Here is a 21444-nt window from a genome sequence, read left to right on the forward strand (position 1 = left end):
AAGACTGGGCCATGTTGCCCCTGGGACTTGGAAGGGAGTGACTCCATGGCAGCTGGGTTCGGGTGTGGAGTTCTTGTCCCCCTAACCATCTGGCAGGAGGCCTGGGTTTACTGCTCTTCCCTGCGCCTCAGTGTTCCCATCAGAAACATGAGGGTTAGTAGAGCCCATCTCCCTGAGTCCTGCCTGCTCAGGTTAGCTCTGGGCTGCCTCCCCCAGACTTCCTGGCCTCTCGCTCAGTTCGGCTGGAAGCCTCCATTTGTGCCAATATAGGCTCAGACGGCTGCGGGCTCCAAACTGCCCCTTCCCACAGCCCATGGCCACCCCAGGATCAGGACACAGTCGATGGATTGTTCTCCTTTGACAGGAAAGGCAACCGAGGCCCAGAGAGACTGAGTCATCCATCTGGATCCCCAGCAAACCAGGGAGGGGGTGAGGGGTCCCAGGTCTGTGACACGTTCTCCGTCCCCCTCTCCCGGCTCTGCTGACATTAATAATGTTGATGGCGGAGCCAGTCCGAGGAGTAGGTGACTTCCGTGCATCAATGGGCAAAGCCCTGCCCCTCCCTGGGCCTCAGGTTCTCCTCCGTAAAATAGAGGGGACAGTTTCTTCTCTACCCACCAGGCCCGCTTGCAAAAGGGTGATGACTGTGAAAGTAATCTTGGAAAGTTGCAATCAGGAAGTTGAGTGATGATTGGCCTCATTATGTTCCCAGGGCAGGAGAGAACACCCAGAAGGGACATCTCTCTCTCACTGGGAAGCTGCGTGGGTACCTGTTTACATATACAGCCTACCCACACCTACATACATGGGCACATCCACATGTCTGCAGATGTATTCAGACTTGCACGTGTACACATGCATGTGTATACAGATACACGTGTATAGACAAACCTAGGATGTCCACGAACACACAGTCACATCTGCTCTCAGAGTCACACACACAGTTGCAGGCACACATGTGCACACTCTCCAGTCCTGGCACACACACGTCTCCACTGATGCAAGCAGCTCTTGCCTCCTCCCCGTGTGGGAATGAATGTTTCTCTGGCTGCATTTTGATGGGTGCCCAGAAGTGCTCAGGCCTGAAAGTGCCTGCATAAATCAATATTTGCTGCTGTTAATTATTAAAAACAAAGCTACGCCATGTCTGGAGCACACATCTCCAGGGTTCCCGCCGGCTTCCTGGGCTCCAGCCTGACCCATGGCCGGGTCTAGGGGAAAGGAAGGTGCAGTGCCTTCCTTCCAGGAGCCCTTGGCCCTGAGATAGAGAGTAGCTACCAACAACTCCTTCAGGAAGCTCAAGGGAGGTTGGGTACTGAGCTGGTGGGCGGCTGTGCCCCGTAGGGTCCAAAGCAGCTGGTGTTGACTTGGCCACAGCTCAGGAAGCAATTACTGCTTTCCCAGCATCTGTCTGGGGAGGGGGTGCTGAGGCCCTGCCCCCACTCACAGTGGCAGACACAATGCAGGGTCAGCTGGAAGGGCCTGCGGAGGCCTTGTATTTTGCAGATGGGGAAGCTGAGGCCACCCTGAAGAAGTGGCAGGGACTCACTCAAGGCTACTCGGCAAGCTGTAGCAAGGTCAGAGCCAGAACCCACATATCCTGAAGTCCTCTCCATGCATGGGGCCTTGGCAACCCCTGTTCCTGCCTCTCCCAGGGTCAGGGGCAGTAAGGGACAGGTATGGGCCTGGGGCCTGGGGAAGCCAGGGTACCGGTTTGCCTCTGTCAGGCGTTGGTGGAGGTGGATTCCTAGCTCTGCCTTTTCCTAGCTGTGTTATCCGGAGCATACGTTATCTCTTGGAATCAGTTTTCTCTTCTGTAAAATGGGGATGACACTCCTAACCTCTTGAGTTGTGGGGAGAGGATCAGACTTGCAAAGCGTCCAACATTAAGGAGATGCTCAAGAAAAGCCCTGTCTCCAAGCTAAGCCTCCCATCCCTGCCGCTTCCTTCCCGACTTCAAAGCTCAGCCCAAGAAGCCCATCTCTGAGGCCCTGAGGCATAATATCCAGAGGAGGTTCAGTTGAGTCACTCAGTCGTGTCCGACTCTTTGCAACCCCATGGACTGCAGCACGCCAGGCCTCCCTGTCCATCACCAACAACCGGAATTTACTCAAACTCGTGTCCATCGAGTCGGTGATGCCATCCAACCATCTCATCCTCTGTCGTCCCCTTCTCCTCCTGCCCTCAATCTTTCCCAGCATCAGGGTCTTTTCCAGTGAGTTGGTTCTTTGCATCAGGTGGCCAATGCTTCAGCTTCAGCATCAGTCCTTCCAATGAATATTCAGGACTGATATTTCCTTTAGGATGGATTGGGTTAGGAGGGGTTAGAAGAAGGACGTTAGAGGAGACCAGGTAAGGGGACGCACCGGACAGACCGGGTGCTCCGGGCACCGCTCGGGCGCCGGCAAGAGCGCGCAGGCGCAGTGTCCCGGGCCCGTACGGGGCGGGGCCTCCCATGTCCCCGCCCCGGATGCCCGAAGCCCTGCCCCGTCCCCGCACCGCCCGTACCTGGCGCCCCGCCCCCTCAGGGCCCGGCTGCCGGGCGGGCCCAGCGCAGGCAGCACGCCGCCGGAGCCGCGAGCGCGGAGCTCTGCGCTGCGGGGACCCAGGCGCGGCTCGCGCGGGCCGGAGCCGGCCGGGCCAGTGGGAGCGAGGCCGGGGTCGGGGGACCGGGGCCGGGCCGGGCTAAGGATGGCGCAGCCGCGGCCCCTGGCGCCCCTCAGCCGTCCCCGGAGAGGATCGTTGCCTGCAGGGGCCGGCTGGCAGGTGAGGGACGGGAGCGAAGGCCGAGGGGTGTCCCCTGAGAGACGGTTCTGCCCAACTTCTTCGGAGCCCGGCGGGCTCTGTCCCGGGCAGGGCGAGTGTGCGAGGCTCCGTCATGGAGGGTGTCTTCGCTTCTGGGCTGACACCCGGCCACCGCGGCCACAGGGCACACCCCTGCCCTGGGGTCCCAGGCCTTGGGCTCTTTCTGCAGCTGCCTAAGCAACAGAGTGCCCGTGGTGGTGCTGTGGCTCTGGGCTAGAGGGGCACTCCGTGTGTGTGTGTGTGTGTGTGTGTGTGTGTGTGTGTGTGTGTGTGTGTGTGTGTGTGTGTGTGTGTGTGTGTGTGTGTGTGTGTGTGTGTGTGTGTGCGCGCGCGCGCGCGTGTGTGTGTGTGTGTGTGCGCGCGCGCGCGCGTGTGTGTGTGTGTGTGTGCGCGCGCGCAGGCGCTAGCCTTGGGACCTCTTCATCCATCCCCTCCCTCCCCCAAACGAGGGTCTGAATGTCACCGTGTAACTCTGCTTGGTGCCCCTGGGCCCCTTGGCTCCCAGCCTCCCCCGTGTCAGGGCGTCTGGTGCATGAGTGAGGCTGTATCTGCGGTGTCACTTGTTGCTGCGTGCGCTCTGGGTAGCAGTGTACCATGTGTCACTGTTAGGTGGCTGAGACTCCCCGCTCCCTGCTCCTGGCCATGTGAGGTCACCCCAAGTGGGGTGTCCTGGAGGACACGGGTGCCCCGGGATGGCCGGCGCTGGGCCTGTGCTAGGTCGAGGTTGTGTGGCTGATTCGGGCACACGACTATTGTTGTTATACAAGGTACAACAGATGCCGCTTGTTGTACAAGGTGTTTGTTGACAGGCGTGTTTGTCTGCCTGGACTGTGTGTCTGTGGTCTCTGCCGTCACTGCCTGTGGAATTGTCTCTCCCAAGCTCCCAAGTGTCGGGTGTGGCCACGGGCCGTGGGTCACTCATCTCCTAGGGACCCCTATCGTGCATTTTCCAGGGTGGGCATTTCTGTGGGCAGGCCCCATAGTGGGGGGCGTGTGGGGTGTCCATGTCTCGTGATCTTTCACAGAGCTCTGTCTATGTGTGGGTGGGAGGGGGGTTCAGACCCAAGCCCTCATCCTTGGCAATTAAGCACTCCCCTAGTTATTGCACGCTTTTTGCCTTTTTCTCAGGGTGCTGTGGGATCAAGTCTGTCGTGTCTGTTACGCGGGGTGTGTGACTCTGATGGGGAGGGTGAGCTTGTGGGTGGGGTTGGGGCTCTGTGGCTCCACTTCCATGAACATACCTTCCTGTGTCTGCAAGCACGTGTTATTGTGTCTCTCAGCACACAGTCTTGAGAGCGGTCGTGTGGTGTCTGTGTAGCTCTGTGTGCAATTACTGGTGCAATTGTGTAGCTTTATGTGCAATTACTGGTGCAGTTGCACAGATTTTCATATGGGTGGGGCTTCCCAGGGGGCTCAGTGGTAAAGAACCCACCTGCTGCCACTGCAGGAGGCACTCAGGTTCGATCCCTGGGTCGGGAAGATCTCCTGGAGACGGAAATGGCAGCCCAACCGCTCCAGTATTCTTGCCTGAGAAATCCCGTGGATAGAGGAGCCTGGCGGGTTATAGTCCATGGGGTCTGAAAAGAGTTGGACAGAGCTGAGTGACTAAAAGCAAGCAGAGCAAACACAGGGGTGGGTGTGCCTCTGTGTGTGTGGCTCCTGGGGGGACATGGACCTCTGTGTGTGTGAGGGAGCGTGCTCTTGTGTAACGTAGGACACCGATATGTGTATGTGTATGTTCATGTGTAGCTCTGAGTCTAAGAAGCGGTGTACACAGACCTGGTGGGTTTGTGCATGTGGGTTTGTGTGTGTTGGCTTTCTTTGGTACAGTGAGACTGTGTTTAAATATTGGTGTGCAGGCCTGTGTGTGTTTGACCCAGAGAGAGAGAGAAAGAGAGAGGGCGTATGTGCTTCCTGGTGCACAACCCCACAGCATATGTGTGTGTGAGCTCCAGAGGTGCCCGCGCTGGACAGCAGGAGCCGACTGAATCAAGGCCTTGAAGGTGCTGGGGGAGGGGCGCCCTCCTAGAGACTCCGGGGGCTTCCCAGGCCCAGCCCCCAGCCCCGCCAGCCAGCAAGGATGCCGCCTTCCAGGAAGGCTCGTAGGGAGTTGGCGCTGGAGAGGCTGAAGCTGCCAAGCACAGCTGGCAGATGGCTGGATTAACCCTGTGTGTGCCCTAGCTGGCCTCGGGAGAGCCCGGCCACCATGTGAGGGGGAGGAGGGAGTGTGTGTGCACGCACACCAGGAAGGGGAGGGTGTGTGTGCACACACATGCAGGTATCAGGCCAGCGGGACAGCTTAGCATCCTCTCTCGGCCCACCCCCCCCCGACAGCCCCCAAGCCCACATTGCTTGGTGGGGAGGGTGGGGTCCTCCTTCCAGAGGTGGGTGGCACCACCGAGCCTCCCCAGGATTCCAGCTGGGTTCATCTCTGGAGCTGTGACCTGGGGCTCCTCTGAGGGGCTCGTGGGCCAATCCTGGCACTGCCACTCTTGCGGTGACGGGGAGGAGGTGTGTCTCTCCCTGAAGGTCACGGCCCTCTCGTCTGAGGCCCTCCTTTGGGGCAGAGCATCAGTTGGGGTGGGCTGCCTGGGGAGGATCCTGGACTCCGGGTGGACGACCCTGGGCAGCTAGTCAGACTCTGCCAGTCCGTGGCGCAGAGCCCCAGCCTAAACGGTGTCCCTTTCGGTCCCTCTTGCTGCTCGGACAGGTCCGCAGGGATTGGCCAGAGCTGGAGAACCAGGAGGGCTGGGGTGGGTGGAGACGCCGTGGGGACTTGTGGGGTCTGCGGGGCCACCCCAGCGCTGACCTGCTCTCCCCATCTCTGTTGCAGAACACAGATCTGTTTGAGATGATTGAAAAGATGCAGGTGAGGTGGGCTCTGAAGCCTGTTCTGGGGAGCCACGGAGGGGGCTGGGCTGGGGCTGGGAGGGCCCTTGCTGTATCTTCAGCCAGATATCTCTCTGAGGACCAGCCCGGGAGCTCTTGCAGACCGTGCCGGGAGGAGACGGTGATGGTGTGGCGTCCAGAGCTCCCCGTCTGGGTCAAGGAGAGAACGGACACTGATAACGCCCAGCTCCCTGGCTGACCCCCAGGCCCAGGCCCCACTTGGGTCTCCCCAGCTCCCATTCCTGTGGAGACGGCCAGGGTCAGCACCTCAGCCTACCCCCACAGACCATCCCCCGTCTCCCAAGAGCATCACAGGCTCTGTAGGACCCCCATGTGGAGCGGGAAGAGGGCCCAGGGCAACCAGAGGCTGGGCTGCAGGTTCCGGGGAGGGCAGCCCCCACCCCCCGCCTGACCCCTCCCCTCCTCCGCTCTGGTCTTCCAGGCCCCTTGCCTGCTATTTGGCTCGGGTAGGTGTTGGGAGGTGTGGGCAGGGCACCTGAACAAAGCTCGGGAGCTTGCCTGAGCTTGGTTCACCCTTCCGACCCTGTCCCCGCCATCTTTCTGTTTCTCTGCCTCTCTGAGTTTCCTAGTCTTTCCGTTCCCACCTCTCCCCCTCCTTCTCTCCCTCCCTCTCCCCCCTCCTTCCTCTTTTTCTCCCTCTCAGCACGCATCTGTGTAGATGCAGCGGCCTCCCTCCCCAGCTCCTGCATCAGCCCTGCCCCCACTCCCAGGAGTGGCCAGAGCCCCCAGCTGCTGTCCGCCTCCCTCAGCCCCAGTGCCTTCTAGGAGGGCCCGCCCTTCTGAGGCCAGAGGCCTAGGTAGCCAGCACCCTGCCCTGGGAGCCCCCACCCCCACCCCGCCCCCGACATCACCATCTTACCTGGCTGGCACGGAGCAGCCCCGGGAGCGGCCCTGCCCCGGGAGCGGCCCTGCGCTGGGCACGGGAGGGCCAGGGCCATGATGGGCTGCCTTCTCTTTGCAGGGAAGCAGGATGGATGAACAGCGATGCTCCTTCCCACCACCCCTCAAAGTAGGTCTGAACGCTGGTCCCACTCCACCCTTCTGGGGGCGCTCCAGAGGGCTTGGGGATGGAAGGGGATGGGGACAGGGGAGGCAGGCCCCCTTTCCAGGGGTGGGAGAAGTGATGGCCCAGTGGAGCAGCCAGCCGAGGAGAACCCAGCATCCTCTCCTGAAGCGGTCTCACTGCCGGCCAGGTGCTAAGGCCAAGGGGGAAGCCGGGCACACCTAGCCCCTGTGCTCTGGGAGGCCGAGATGCGGAGAACCCCTCAGTTGCTAGAGGCCTGGGGCCCAGCTTCCACTCCTCCTCACCCGCTCTACTCCGCTGTAAACTCACTCTGCCTCTCCAGGCTTCCCCCTTCTCAGAACTGAAGCCCCATCCCTCACAGCAGCCCGCTGTATTAGGCTTTCCTTGAAGCCAGCTACGATGAGCAGTTGCAGGAAGACTCAGCCCAGGACCCAGGAGGCGTGTGCTCCTCCCGCGCCTTGTAGCTCCTGCCTGGGAAGGCTGAGGAGAGAGGGGGGCAAGAGATGGGGAGAGGTGGCCCTGTGGCCCCCCAGCCCCCAGAGGAGACTGCTGGGAAGCTCAGGACTGAAAGACACGTATGGAGTTTCTTTAGACTCAGGATTTTCTTGGCGTGGGGGCTGCAGGACCCCTCCTGATAGGTATTGAGCTCGGTGGTGGGTGACTGGGGACCCCTGCCCTCCAAGAAGACCGGTGGCTCCTGCAGGAGTGGGCCCGGGGCTGCAGGGATGAGGGCTCCAGGGGCTTTCATGGGCACAAGGCTCATGCTTTGTCCAGAGCCAGGCTGCTCAGAGTGTGGTCCTCAGACCAGCAGCATCAGCATCACCTGGAGGGCCGGTTGGCATGTAAATTCTTGGGCTCCACCCAGATCCACAGCCTCAGAAACTCTGTGGGCGGGCACAGCAGTCTGTGTAACCAGCCCCCCAAGCCATTCCCATGCACTGAGGACCACCGGTCCAGCGGTGTGTCTTCTGGGGAGGCAATGAGCCTCCTTTTCCCCAGGCAGAGGGAGGCCCAGAAGAGGCTCCTAGCACTCAGTGAGCTCAGCCTGCCTCAGCCCCTACCTCGTGGGGTCACCCCCCAGCCCTCCATGGGATGGGGAGGTGAGGATACAGCCCCATCCGCTCCTCCAGCCTGGGGGCAGGGGTGGGTGATGCTGGCGGAACCACGGGCATCCTGGGGAGGCTGGAGGAAAAAAGTGAGGCTCCCACCCCACCCCAGCTGGCCTCTGCCCTGCCCTGTTTTGCAGACGGAGGAGGACTATATTCCGTACCCAAGCGTCCACGAGGTAACCAGCCAGACCCCACGGGGCCCGTCTCCACCCTGCACCTGGCAGGCGCTCATGCAGGGAGTCCAGACATCCGGGTCCTCCTCTGCGTCATGAGCCTGACTGCAGGCCTTGCTCTGGGTGCTGGAGCCTCAGTTTACAGCCCCAAGACTTCAGAGCCCAATCGAACCCTTAGGCATCTGAGCCCACATGTCAGCCTCTTGGCCAACGTCACGCGCCCCCCCTGCCCCCAGCTCTACCTGTCCCCAAACTCCCATCCTCTGAGGCTGTGTGTGTCTGGGTCTGGGCCTGCAGGGGGAGGAGAACGGTTGGAGCAAAAAATTGGTTTGGCCAAAATGTTCCTTTGGGATTTTTCTATCCCATCTTCCCTGTTGGCTCAGAGGGTAAAGCGTCTGCCTACAATGCAGGAGACCAGAGTTCAATCCCTGGGTCGGGAAGATCCCCTGGAGAAGGAAATGGCAACCCACTCCAGTACTCTTGCCTGGAAAATCCCATGGACAGAGGAACCTGGTGGGCTACAGTCCATGGGGTTGCAAAGAGTTGGACACGACTGAGTGACTTCACTTTCTGTAAAAACCCGAACAAACTTTCTGGCCAACCAAATATGTAGGAGGGGGCCCTGGGTGTGAGCCCTGGGACCTTCAGAGGCTCCGGGCTGTCCCCTGGTACCCCTCAGCCATGGCAAAAGTGGCTCTGGGTCTGAGTTGGGGGGGCGTCCCGAGGGCCCCCACCGAGGTGCAGGGTGAGTGGCCCTCAGCTGAGTGCTCCTTCAGGTCCTGGGCCGAGAAGGGCCCTTCCCCCTGATCCTGCTGCCCCAGTTTGGGGGCTACTGGATTGAAGGCACCAATCACGAAATCACCAGCATCCCAGAGACGGAGCCGCTGCAGTCGCCCACAGCCAAGGTGAAGCTGGAGAGCAACCACACTGCCCGCCTCTACCGGAAGCACTTTCTCGGCAAGGTGGGGTGGCGCGCTGGTCTGGGCGGGCTGGGCTGGCTGGGGAGGGGGTCACAGCCCAGCCCTGGAGGGGAGTCCGGGCCGGCCAGCTGTTCCGGGAGTCCAGGGAGCATGCGGCGTGGATTCATTCATTCAATCAGCAAACACGGACGGCACCAAGGCAGTGTGATGGCGTAGTGGTTAGCAGAGTCTTCCTCTAACTATATGGGACCCCAGGCAAGTCGCTTTCCCCGCTCTGTGCCTTGGTTTCTTCATCTGTACAAATGTAGCACGCGGTGATTCCCACCTCGTGCCTTCAATGCGATGATATTTGTGAGGCATATAGAAAGGCCTCTGGCACCAAGCAAGCGCTCAGTCAGAGTGAGCAAGCGATGAGCGCCAGCTGGGTGCCCGGTCCAGTTCTGGGCACCAGCTATACAGCAGTGAACAAAACAGACCCAGGCTGTGCGCTCAGTTGAGGTGGGGAGATGGTAATGCCCTGGGGCGACCCAGACAGGGGCAACCCCTACGCCACCAACTGCCCCAGATCCGGGACCCTGCTCCGTACAGTGTGTCCTGGTATCACGCAGCTCCTAGGCGGAGCTGTTGGACGAGGCAGCGGGAGCTGGGGAGGGGGTCACATGCCGGTACCTCATATGTGCCACATTCCAGGTACCATCTCTGCGTCACTTTACAAGTGAGGTGGCGGAATGCTGCGCTAGCTCTGGGGTCTCGTGACCCGGGGGTACTTCTCGACTCCTCCGTTAGTTCATGGCGTGACCTTGGGCAAGTTGTTTAACCTTCCTGAGCCTGTTTTCTCATCTATAAAAATGAGGATGATAAGAGTACATGTGAAGCATTGAGAACTATGCTTGGCACATAGTAGGTACTCAATAAAATGTTAACTGTTATTGCATCTTCATAATTAACTGTGTGACATCAGGACTGTCCTGATTTTTCCAGAAGAGGAAGCAAGAGGCTCAGAGGTAAAGTGAATCGGTTCAGGTCACACAGTTACTGAGCTCGGAGCTGGACCTAGCTCTCGCTGACCTTCCATTAAGAAGTGCTGTGGGAGGAGTCTGACTTCCCAGGTGGAAAGAACCTGCCTGCCGATGCAGGAGACATAAGAGACGCAGGTTCAGTCCCTGGGTCGGAAAGATCCCCTGGAGGAGGGCATGGCAACCCACTCCAGTGTTCTTGCCTGGAGAATCCCATGGACAGAGGAGCCTGGCGGGCTCCAGTCTATAGCATCGCAAAGAGTCAGACACGACTGAAGCAGCTTAGCACGCACACACACGCGTGGTCATGTCCCTGGCACTCGCTCACATGCATGTATGTGTGTGTGTGTGTGTCGTGCATTTGTGCACATGCAGGAAGGAGGCACAACTCTTTGAGGTGTTAAGGGGCTGCGTGTTCTGAGTCTGGGTTCAGGGCGTTGGCCTGATGCTGATGGGTATGGGTGCTAAAGTGGGGGGAAAGGGTGACTGGAACCAAACCAGCAGGCTCGGGTTCAGGAGCTATTGCCTGAGGATAACCCAGAACCGGGCAGGGGATTCCACCTGTGAGTGGAAGGAGACCTGCATCCCAGGAGCCCACTGTCCAGAGGCTCTTAGTTGGTGGGACCTGGGGGACTGTGTGGACCGAGCGTACAGTTGGCCCTCAGAGGAGTTTGCTGACAGAGTGATGGGTGACAGCGGTGAGTGACGGAGCGAAGTTGGAGCCGTGAGCACCAGAGGATTGGAAGGGGTAGAGCTTGGGGGTTCCTGGAGGAGGTATAACGACCAGGGTCTAGTTAGCAGCACAGAGAGGAGGGGCCAGGGGCCTGTGGAGAGGGGCAGGGCCGTTCGCCCCTCCAGGCAGGGTGACTGGGGAAGCGGTGGGCCCCGTCCTGGCAGAGGTTAGGGTGACTTTGGCCTTGACCCCCTGGGACCCTGAGCCCACTCTCCTTGGGCTTCTCGGGCCCTGTCCAGGGGAGGGGGGGCATCTGGGGAATCTCCCCACCCTGAGGACTTCACTGCAGCCCTCCTTGCCAAGTGCCTGCCTCTCCCTTTCTGCAGATGGTGCCAAGCATTGGGTGGTTTCCACTACTCTGTGCCCAAGCAGGACTGGGAGGTCTCTGCCCCAGGTCCCCGCAGACTGCCCCTGAGCTGTGGATGTGCAGGGCCCATCCCCTGGCCCTGACATTTTTTTCCTCCTGCCCTTTGAGTGCAGCTGTTTATATTTTAATAGGACTTCCTTCCTCCATGATGACTCCTGGGGTGGGCGTGGCTGACCTGAGCTGGCTGCAGAGCCCAGGGTCACATGGGGTAAAATCTGGCACTCCCGTCCTTGGCCTTGGGGCTTCCCCACCTGGAGGTGCCAGGCCTGCCCTGCTGTCAGGGGGTGCCAGCCCTGCAGCAGTTTCCCCTGGGCCGTGGGAAGTATTTCTTCCCACCCCCTGGCTTCCCAGGTACAACGGCGGGAACCGGCTGGGCCAGCCACCCAGTATGTTCATGATATTTCATTTCCTGATTTCCTGCTTCTCACGGGTCCCGGCTTCAGGGGCCACAGAGTCATGGGTTGAGCAGTCAGTCAGTCGACATGTTTTTATAGAGCACCTACTGTGTGGGCTTCCCAGATGGTGCAGTGGTAAAGAACCCGCCTGCCAATGCAGGAGACAAAAGAGACGCAGGTTCGATCCCTGGGTCTGGAAGATCCCATGGGGTAGGAAATGGCAACCCACCCCAGTATTCTTGCCTGGGAAATCCCGTGGACAGAGGAGACTAGCAGCCTACAGTACAGGGGGTCGCAAAAGAGTCGGACGTGACTGAGCGCATGCATGTGCGCACACACACACACACAGGCACACACAGACACAGACACTGCCCAGCTCTGAGAAGGGCAGGGGCTGGGAGGTACCATATGTGTGCAGACGTGGTCCTGACTTTGCTGAGGACTCAGAGAGCCGAGGTTACCACAGATATTCAGGAACCCCTTCTCTGCTGCAGGCACTGTCTCTTCCAGTCCCTGCCCCCTTCCCACAAGGTAGTTGGCCTCACTCCCATTTTATATACTAGGAAATGGAGGCACAGAAAGGTAAGGTGACCTTCTCAGGTTGCCCAGCTGGCCAGTGGCAAAGCTGGGATTTAAATGCATGTCTCTTTGAGAGCTTCTCTGGTGGCTCAGAAGGTAAAGAATCTGCCTGCAATGCAGGAGACCCAGGTTTGATCCCTGGGTTGGGAAGATCCCCTGGAGAAGAAAATGGCAACCCACTCCAGTATTCTCACCTGGAGAACCCCATGGACAGAGAAGCCTGGCGGGCTACAGTCCATGGGGTGGCAAAGAATTGGACACGACTGAGCGACTACCACACACACGCGCTCTGGGAGGCAGAGTGTGCTATCAGCCTGGACACCTGCTGCTTGGGGAGGGACCCCTGCCCGGGGGTGAGCTGGCCTTCCGGCCGGGTTTCTGGAAGCCTCAAGCTCGCTCCCTTGGCCCCCCTCCCCCCACAGGAGCACTTTAACTACTACTCGCTGGACACCGCCCTGGGCCACCTTGTCTTCTCACTGAAGTACGACGTCATCGGGGACCAGGAACACCTGCGGCTGCTGCTCAGGTGAGGGCAGGGCGAGGGGGCCTGTGACAGCAGGGAGGGCCGTGGGCTCCGGGTCTGAGCGCCCATCTCATTTTACCCACTTTCCTCATGGAGGCCCAGAGAGGGCCGGCGGTTTTCCTGAGGCTGCACAGCAAGTCAGTGCCTAAGCCAGGCCTGGCCCCCTCCTCCCCTCTGGACCTCCCAGAAGTCTGTCCCTTCCGGTCTTGGTGTAGGGGGCTCCCGTCTCCCTTTCCCCCTTCCTCGCCCCTCAGCGTGGGTTTTCTTCTCCCAGGACCAAGTGCCAGACATACCACGATGTCATCCCCATCTCCTGCCTCACTGAGTTCCCCAACGTGGTCCAGATGGCAAAGGTGAGGCCTCTGCTCCATCATGCGGAGCCCTGCAGGCAACCCCGGAGGGACTTGCCCCTGCAGACCCTCGGCTTTAGCCCCAGATCCTGGCCTGGGTGCTGTGGCCTGTCTCTGGGGTCCTGCCCCTTCCGTGTTCCCATGATGCCCACACGCTGGCTGTGTGTTTGGGGCACTCTTTAGGGGACCTTTTGGAGACAGGGGCCCCCAGTTCTCCCTACCTTATTCTGAGTGACAGTGAGCCCCCAGGCCTGCTTCAGCTTTGATTGCATGCCTCTCTGTTGTCCTGCTGTCCCCGGCCACCAGACTTTGGCCCAGGAGGCCCAGATGCCGCCCCCTACTCAGGCCTTCCCTTATCTCCTCCTGCAGTTGGTGTGTGAAGACGTGAATGTGGATCGATTCTATCCTGTGCTCTACCCCAAGGTATGGCTGGACCTGGGGTGGGTGGGTAACAAGGGGATCAAGCATGCATTGGGCACCTGCCCTGTACAGGATACTTTTCCTAAGTTCTCTCATTTAATCCTCACAACAACCCTGCAAAGTCCACAGTTTGTAGACGAGGAACTAGAGGCCCAGAAAGGTTTGGTGCCTTACCTAGGGATGCCCAGCAGATAAGGAAGTCCACATTTGAACCCAGTGCTGTCTGCCTTGGAGGCAAGTCTTTCTTACCTCTGGAAACTCTCAAGTGCCATTTGGGGACCCTTCTAAGGGTCATCTGTGCTGCCGAGCCAAGGCTCCACTGGCCTTGCCTTCTGACTCTGGAGGGGACCTGGGGAGAGAGTAACACAGGCGCCTCCGTAGGTACCACCCAGCAGATGGCAGGTGCGCTTGCAGGTCTGTTGCTGGGTGCTGAGGACACTGTGAAAGTGTCAGATGAAGGAGAGGGGCTTCAGTCTTCAGTAAGCCAGAGGGCTTCTCAAAAGAGCTGGACCCTGAAAGACAGCCTGTGGCTGTCAGAGCTGGACCCTGAAAGACAGCCTGTGGCTCCAACTGAATTCCCCAGCAAGGTGAAGTCCATGAGAAGTGAGCGCTCCAGGAAAGGTCCCCTGAAGGAAGGGGTCTCAGTGATCAGGTCCCACCTCCCAGGTACAGTAGAGGACAAGGTGAGCAGGGGACCTTGCTCAAGGCTGCACAGCATGGTGGCTGTTCTAGAACGATGAGATGGCTTCACAGACGAGCCGGACATCAGGCCGGTGTTAGAGAAGAGTTGGGGCGGGAGCTCGTGGGCAAAACTCAGGAGCAATGAGCTTAGGCTTTGGAATCCAACAGACCTGAGTTTAAGCCCCAGCTCTGCCATTTGGCAGCTGGTGACCTTAGCAAGTCAGTTCCTTAAGCTCTCAGAATCTTGGCATCTTCATCTATGAAATGAGGGCAGTGGGAGGGCCTCCCTCATGGACCTTATCCAAGAAAAAGATGAGATGAGGCGTGCAGAGCGCCTAGCACACTGCTTGGCACATAGAGCCATAAACAGCAGCTTGAAAAAGCAGTGTGTCAGACTTTAGAGAATGAACTTATGGTTCCCAGGGGGGAAGGATGGAGGGAAGGGATAGTGAGGGAGTCTGGGGTGGACGTGTACACACTGCTTTATCTAAAACAGATAACCGACAAGGCCCTACTGCAGGGCACAGGGAGCTCTGCTCAGTGTTACGTGGCAGCCTGGATGGGAGGGGAGTTTGGGGGAGAACGGATACATGGGTATGTACGGCTGAGGTCCTGTGCCATGTGCCTGAGACCATCACAACATTGTTAATCGGCTATGCGCCCATATAAAATACAAAGTGAAAACAGAAAGGAAAATAAAAGCTGTGTGTTCCACCATCGCTCTTTCCCCGCAGGCCTCCCGCCTCATTGTCACCTTCGACGAGCATGTCATCAGCAATAACTTCAAGTTCGGAGTCATTTATCAGAAGCTCGGGCAGGTGTGCTGGCTCCTCCTCCCATCTGCCCATGTACCTGGGGCCTCAGACCTTTGCCATGGAGAGCATTCACCTGGGGACTCGAGCTCAGGAACCCCGGGGCTGCCAGAGGTCCCCCTTCCAGCCTTCCTGGGTGTGAATGGGGGATGGCACCCCAGCTCGATGACCTCTGCCCTCCGTGTGCCTCCCCGCTCCCCAGACCTCCGAGGAAGAGCTCTTCAGCACCAACGAGGAGAGCCCTGCCTTCGTGGAGTTCCTCGAGTTTCTTGGCCAGAAGGTCAAACTGCAGGACTTTAAGGGGTGAGCCCCGGGTTGAGATAAGCAGAGGAGAATCCGACCCATGCCTTTGGGCAGGGAAGGAGCCCCCGTCCTGGCCCCACCGAGGCCTGGCTGGGGCTGGAGACTGAGCCGTGGCTTGGGGGGGCCTGGGGCAGGTTCCGAGGAGGCCTGGATGTGACCCATGGGCAGACGGGGACCGAGTCTGTGTACTGCAACTTCCGCAACAAGGAGATCATGTTTCACGTGTCCACCAAGCTGCCCTACACAGAAGGGGACACCCAGCAGGTAGCCGCCCACCTGTCCTGTTCCCCATCTACCTGCCCATTCAGTGTCCACCACACCAGACTCAGTGGGCCCTGGGATAGGGAGAGGGAAATGATCCAGTCCCCTGACTTGTGGCCTCTGGTTGGGGGCAGGGTGAAAAGTGGCTCTGATGCCGTGGAAGCCTCAGTTTCCACATCCGTGAAGTGGGGATAATAATGGTACCTACCTCACTGGTGAGCCCAAGTGAGAGGATGCCCACAGAGTGGCTAGAACAGTATCTGGTACCATTGGAGCAGCTCAGTAAGTGTGAGGATTTTTACTGGGAGTGAAGGGTTTTGTCAGGTCACATGGGGGCACTTAGACTTGGCAAAGGTGGGAGTCAGCCCAAGCGTTCAAGATCAAGTGACTTTTAGGCTGCAGAAGAGGTGGGAGAGGGAGGCGGAGTGTTCCTGTGGAAAAGAATGGCTCCCACCTTCTGCAGAGGCCTGGTGATGAGGAATCACAAGGCACGTTCCCCAAGCTGAACTCAGAGATCTGTCACCTTATCCTAAGCTTCCTGGGGGCTGCCTGCTTTCTTCCCGTGACCCCCACGCCTCCACCCCAGGGGGATGAGGGCGTCATGGGGGAAAAATGGAAACGTTTCTTCCTTACCCGTAATGTCTTGTCATTTGCTTTGAATAAGATTCTCTGTTCATTTTAGCAACTCATATATACCGAGCAGAACTTAACGTGTTCAGGAGGGGCCACGTGTGGGGTGTTTAGACAGGAGGAGGGCAGAGAGGTAGGGCCTGGGGACCAGGGGGCCTGGATCCAAGTCCCCTGGGTCACTGGAAGGCCTTACAGGCCCCTGCTCTCTCAGCCTCAGTGTTCTTCTCTGTCACAGAATTCTAAGAAACAAAAACAATTTTAAGACCAGTTTCTCGCCACATTTTTCTGGGGGGAAGCAACTCCCTAGATGTGCCCCTCTGCCTACCCCCAGCCCCTCTCCACCCCAGTGGGCACCCTCCCCGCGCCCCCTGGGCCCCCCGCCAGGCGCTGAAAGGCTGTGGCCCTGTGTTCAGTTGCAGCGGAAGCGGCACATCGGTAATGACATCGTGGCTGTGGTCTTCCAGGACGAGAACACTCCCTTTGTGCCGGACATGATTGCGTCCAACTTCCTGCATGCCTACGTGGTGGTGCAGGCTGAGGGCGGGGGCCCCGACGGCCCCCTCTACAAGGTGGGTGATCTCAGAGCCTCCCGAGGGCACCCTCCTAGCCCCGTCCTCACTCACTGCAAGGCCTCTCTGAGCCTTGGTTTTCCCAGGTTTAAACGGGTGCTGTCAGGAGGGCTCTGAGCCCCGCTGTTGCCCAGATGATGGTGGATTCCCATCCCGCCCCTCTGCCGCCTGAAGTCTGACCCCTCAAAGAGCCTGCTTACCCTCCTCCGCCTTTTAGTCTCCTCCTCCTCCCGGTCCTCATGAGTCTGCAGACCCTCCACCCCTCCTCACCACTCAAATTCAGGACCAAGGATGGAGCCGTGGAAAACCTGGGGTCCACCCACCCCATCTGCTGTCACAGAATCTCCCCCGCCAAGGGGCAGCCCTGTGCCCAGCACCGGGCTAGGGAGGCGAATCAGGGGTCTCTGGCTGGTGTGGGGAGCCCCCAGGGACACCTGCCCTCCCTTCCAGGTGTCCGTCACCGCGAGAGATGACGTCCCCTTCTTCGGGCCACCCCTCCCGGACCCCGCTGTGTTTCGGAAGGTGAAGGGCAGCCCCCAGCCCCACCGTGGGCAGAGCAGGACTCAATGGGTGGGGGCCTTGGGGTGCGCAGTGCGCTGTACTAGGTCATGGAGCCCCCCGTGTGCCAGGGCAGCCAGGCTCCCCTACCCGATCGGCTGGGGCCCAGCTTTTCTGTCCATCTTGATAAGAACTGTGACTGTTTCACAAAGTCACAGAGCAGACTGTATGATCGCTTTACATTCCGCATGGCAGACTCTGTGGCCTTTCCTCCACTCTGTTGTCTTTTTGACAATTTCAGTCTTCTTCTACAGTGTTTGGGGATGGGGGCACACGTCTCTCACCGTTCAGAAGGAGCCTTGGCTCCAGTCCCCCAACAGATCCCCCAGACCGAGGCAGTGGGAGACCCCCAACCCAGCTCTCCTGAGGGGTGGGTAGCCGTGAAGGGCATGGGGGGCTCTCACAGGCGCCTGGGCTGGGGCACCGAGCCCAGGGAGGTGCCCTTCCGGGAGTGAGGAGGACAGAACCCAGACCCTGACTCATCGGGTCCCAGCCCCTGGTCTCTTGTGTTCCCCTGACCTCCCCCCTTTCTCTTCTCCACGCTGGGGGCTCCCAGGGACCTGAGTTCCAGGAATTTTTGCTGACAAAGCTGATCAATGCCGAATATGCTTGCTACAAGGCAGAGAAGTTTGCCAAACTGGAGGTAAGGATGGGCTCTCGGGGCTGGGTCCCACCACCCCCTAGAATTTCAGCCGAGCCTCCTGGGAAGGGAAAAGCCATGTTCAGACCTTGGCCTTAGGGAGGGCTGTCTGGGGGAAGGACCGATTGACAGGTGAGCAGGGCCAGAATCCAGGGAGAGGAAGCAGGGGTTCCTAAGGAATGCCCAGGAGGGGCTCGGGGGTAGGCTGACGGCACCCATGACGCAGTGGAGGAGGGGCGTGGGGAAGCAAGATCTCAGGAGCCGCGGTGAGACCCCTGGGCGCTGCCTGAGCTGCGCAGGGGCCCGAGGGAAACCGGCAGAGGCTGCCGGGGCCCAGGCCCGCTTCCCACTCAGAGAAGGCGGCCGGGACTCCAAGTGCGGGAAGGAGAGCTGATCCCCGGGGTCTCTCCTGACGGCCGCGCCCACAGGAGCGGACACGGGCCGCCCTCCTGGAGACGCTCTACGAGGAGCTGCACGTCCACAGCCAGTCCATGATGGGCCTGGGCGGCGACGAGGACAAGATGGAGAACGGCAGCGGGGGCGGCGGCTTCTTCGAGTCCTTCAAGGTGAAGGGCGGGGTCCACCTGCGCGCAGAGAGACGCGGTGGGGAGGGGGCGTGGGGATGCGGTGGTGATGAGGCGCGGGGATGCGGTGGGGAGGGGCGCGGGGATGCGGTGGGGAGGGGGTGCGGGGATGCGGTGGTGATGAGGTGCGGGGATGCGGTGGTGATGAGTTGCAGGGATGCGGTGGGGAGGGGGCGCGGGGATGCGGTGGTGATGAGTTGCAGGGATGCGGTGGGGAGGGGGTGCGGGGATGTGGTGGTGATGAGGTGCGGGGATGCGGTGGTGATGAGGTGCGGGGATGCGGTGGGGAGGGGCACGGGGATGCGGTGGTGATGAGGTGCGGGGATGCGGTGGTGATGAGGTGCAGGGATGCGGTGGTGATGAGGTCAGGGATGCGGTGGGGAGGGGGCGTGGGGATGCGGTGGTGATGAGGCGCGGGGATGCGGTGGGGAGGGGGTGCGGGGATGCGGTGGTGATGAGGTGCGGGGATGCCGTGGTGATGAGTTGCAGGGATGCGGTGGGGAGGGGGCGCGGGGATGCGGTGGTGATGAGTTGCAGGGATGCGGTGGGGAGGGGGTGCGGGGATGTGGTGGTGATGAGGTGCGGGGATGCGGTGGTGATGAGGTGCGGGGATGCGGTGGTGATGAGGTGCGGGGATGCGGTGGGGAGGGGCACGGGGATGTGGTGGTGATGAGGTGCGGGGATGCGGTGGTGATGAGGTGTGGGGATGCGGTGGGGAGGGGGCGCGGGGATGCGGTGGTGATGAGGTGCGGGGATGCGGTGGTGATGAGGTGCAGGGATGCGGTGGGGAGGGGGCGCGGGGATGCGGTGGTGATGAGGTGCAGGGATGCGGTGGGGAGGGGGCGCGGGGATGCGGTGGTGATGAGGTGCGGGGATGCGGTGGTGATGAGGTGCGGGGATGCGGTGGGGAGGGGGCGCGGGGATGCGGTGGTGATGAGGTGCGGGGATGCGGTGGTGATGAGGTGCGGGGATGCGGTGGGGAGGGGGCGCGGGGATGCGGTGGGGAGGGGCGCGGGGATGCGGTGGTGATGAGGTGCGGGGATGCGGTGGGGAGGGGGCGCGGGGATGCGGTGGTGATGAGGTGCAGGGATGCGGTGGGGAGGGGGCGCGGGGATGCGGTGGTGATGAGGTGCAGGGATGCGGTGGGGAGGGGGCGCGGGGATGCGGTGGTGATGAGGTGCAGGGATGCGGTGGGGAGGGGGTGCGGGGATGCGGTGGTGATGAGGTGCGGGGATGCGGTGGTGATGAGGTCAGGGATGCGGTGGGGAGGGGGCGCGGGGATGCGGTGGTGATGAGGTGCGGGGATGCGGTGGTGATGAGGTGCGGGGATGCGGTGGTGATGAGGTGCGGGGATGCGGTGGGGAGGGGCACGGGGATGCGGTGGTGATGAGGTGCGGGGATGCGGTGGTGATGAGGTGCGGGGATGCGGTGGTGATGAGGTGCAGGGATGCGGTGGGGAGGGGGCGCGGGGATGCGGTGGTGATGAGGTGCAGGGATGCGGTGGGGAGGGGGCGCGGGGATGCGGTGGTGATGAGGTGCGGGGATGCGGTGGGGAGGGGGCGCGGGGATGCGGTGGTGATGAGGTGCGGGGATGCGGTGGTGATGAGGTGCGGGGATGCGGTGGGGAGGGGGCGCGGGGATGCGGTGGTGATGAGGTGCAGGGATGCGGTGGGGAGGGGGCGCGGGGATGCGGTGGGGAGGGGGCGCGGGGATGCGGTGGGGAGGGGGCGCGGGGATGCGGTGGTGATGAGGTGCAGGGATGCGGTGGGGAGGGGGCGCGGGGATGCGGTGGGGAGGGGGCGCGGGGATGCGGTGGTGATGAGGTGCAGGGATGCGGTGGGGAGGGGGCGCGGGGATGCGGTGGGGAGGGGCGCGGGGATGCGGTGGTGATGAGGTGCGGGGATGCGGTGGGGAGGGGGCGCGGGGATGCGGTGGTGATGAGGTGCGGGGATGCGGTGGTGATGAGGTGCAGGGATGCGGTGGGGAGGGGGCGCGGGGATGCGGTGGTGATGAGGTGCAGGGATGCGGTGGGGAGGGGGCGCGGGGATGCGGTGGTGATGAGGTGCGGGGATGCGGTGGTAATGAGGTGTGGGGATGCGGTGGGGAGGGGGCGCGGGGATGCGGTGGTGATGAGGTGCAGGGATGCGGTGGGGAGGGGGCGCGGGGATGCGGTGGGGAGGGGGTGCGGGGATGCGGTGGTGATGAGGTGCGGGGATGCGGTGGTGATGAGGTGCAGTGATGCGGTGGGGAGGGGGCGCGGGGATGCGGTGGTGATGAGGTGCGGGGATGCGGTGGTGATGAGGTGCGGGGATGCGGTGGTGATGAGGTGCAGGGATGCGGTGGGGAGGGGGCGCGGGGATGCGGTGGGGAGGGGGTGCGGGGATGCGGTGGTGATGAGGTGCAGGGATGCGGTGGGGAGGGGGCGCGGGGATGCGGTGGTGATGAGGTGCGGGGATGCGGTGGTGATGAGGTGCAGTGATGCGGTGGGGAGGGGGCGCGGGGATGCGGTGGTGATGAGGTGCGGGGATGCGGTGGTGATGAGGTGCGGGGATGCGGTGGTGATGAGGTGCAGGGATGCGGTGGGGAGGGGGCGCGGGGATGCGGTGGTGATGAGGTGCGGGGATGCGGTGGTGATGAGGTGCAGGGATGCGGTGGGGAGGGGGCGCGGGGATGCGGTGGTGATGAGGTGCAGGGATGCGGTGGGGAGGGGGCGCGGGGATGCGGTGGTGATGAGGTGCGGGGATGCGGTGGTAATGAGGTGTGGGGATGCGGTGGGGAGGGGGTGCGGGGATGTGGTGGTGATGAGGTGCGGGGATGCGGTGGTGATGAGGTGCAGGGATGCGGGGCAGGGCCAGGTTGGGATGAGGCTAGAGGCTGGCTCGCCTGGTACGTGGGGTCGCGTGGGGGCGCGTGGCTCGGGGGCGGGGCCGGGGTGGAGCTAATAGGCGCGAGCTCGGCCCAAGTGGGCGCACACCTGGGGTAGAGCCCGGAGGACGGTGAGCCTCAGGGTCCACCCAGGCTTTCGCGTGGGCCTGCAGACGCGTGGCGGTGCGCGCGCTCTCTGCCCGGGGCAGAGCCGCGG

General features: G+C 61.3%; 1 protein-coding gene across 32 annotated transcripts in view; it reads left to right on the forward strand.

Annotated features, from left to right (window-relative positions):
* Positions 1 to 21444, forward strand: part of RAP1GAP (RAP1 GTPase activating protein) — a 71154-nt gene that overhangs the window by 38541 nt on the left and 11169 nt on the right. For 24 of the 32 annotated variants that reach the window (XR_014078264.1, XR_014078262.1, XM_081574676.1 and 21 more), the window contains 14 exons: positions 5639 to 5674; positions 6677 to 6724; positions 7986 to 8024; positions 8798 to 8983; positions 12454 to 12557; positions 12829 to 12907; positions 13274 to 13327; positions 14740 to 14823; positions 15020 to 15120; positions 15255 to 15384; positions 16425 to 16580; positions 17031 to 17102; positions 17695 to 17781; positions 18207 to 18344. Coding sequence is in view for 28 of the 32 variants with exons in the window: in XM_081574656.1 (XP_081430782.1) it covers positions 5639 to 5674; positions 6677 to 6724; positions 7986 to 8024; positions 8798 to 8983; positions 12454 to 12557; positions 12829 to 12907; positions 13274 to 13327; positions 14740 to 14823; positions 15020 to 15120; positions 15255 to 15384; positions 16425 to 16580; positions 17031 to 17102; positions 17695 to 17781; positions 18207 to 18344 (1314 nt within the window). In the remaining 4 variants the exon portion in view is untranslated. Of the gene's footprint in view, positions 1 to 2533; positions 2767 to 5638; positions 5675 to 6676; positions 6725 to 7985; positions 8025 to 8797; positions 8984 to 12453; positions 12558 to 12828; positions 12908 to 13273; positions 13328 to 14739; positions 14824 to 15019; positions 15121 to 15254; positions 15385 to 16424; positions 16581 to 17030; positions 17103 to 17694; positions 17782 to 18206; positions 18345 to 21444 lie in introns of those variants that run through there. The other 8 variants (XR_014078263.1, XM_081574658.1, XM_081574660.1 and 5 more) reach the window with 3 other exon arrangements.

The sequence above is a fragment of the Giraffa tippelskirchi genome, chromosome 3 (assembly GCF_054371585.1).
Source record: "Giraffa tippelskirchi isolate mGirTip1 chromosome 3, T2T-mGirTip1v1.2.pri, whole genome shotgun sequence".
NCBI lineage: Eukaryota > Metazoa > Chordata > Mammalia > Artiodactyla > Giraffidae > Giraffa > Giraffa tippelskirchi.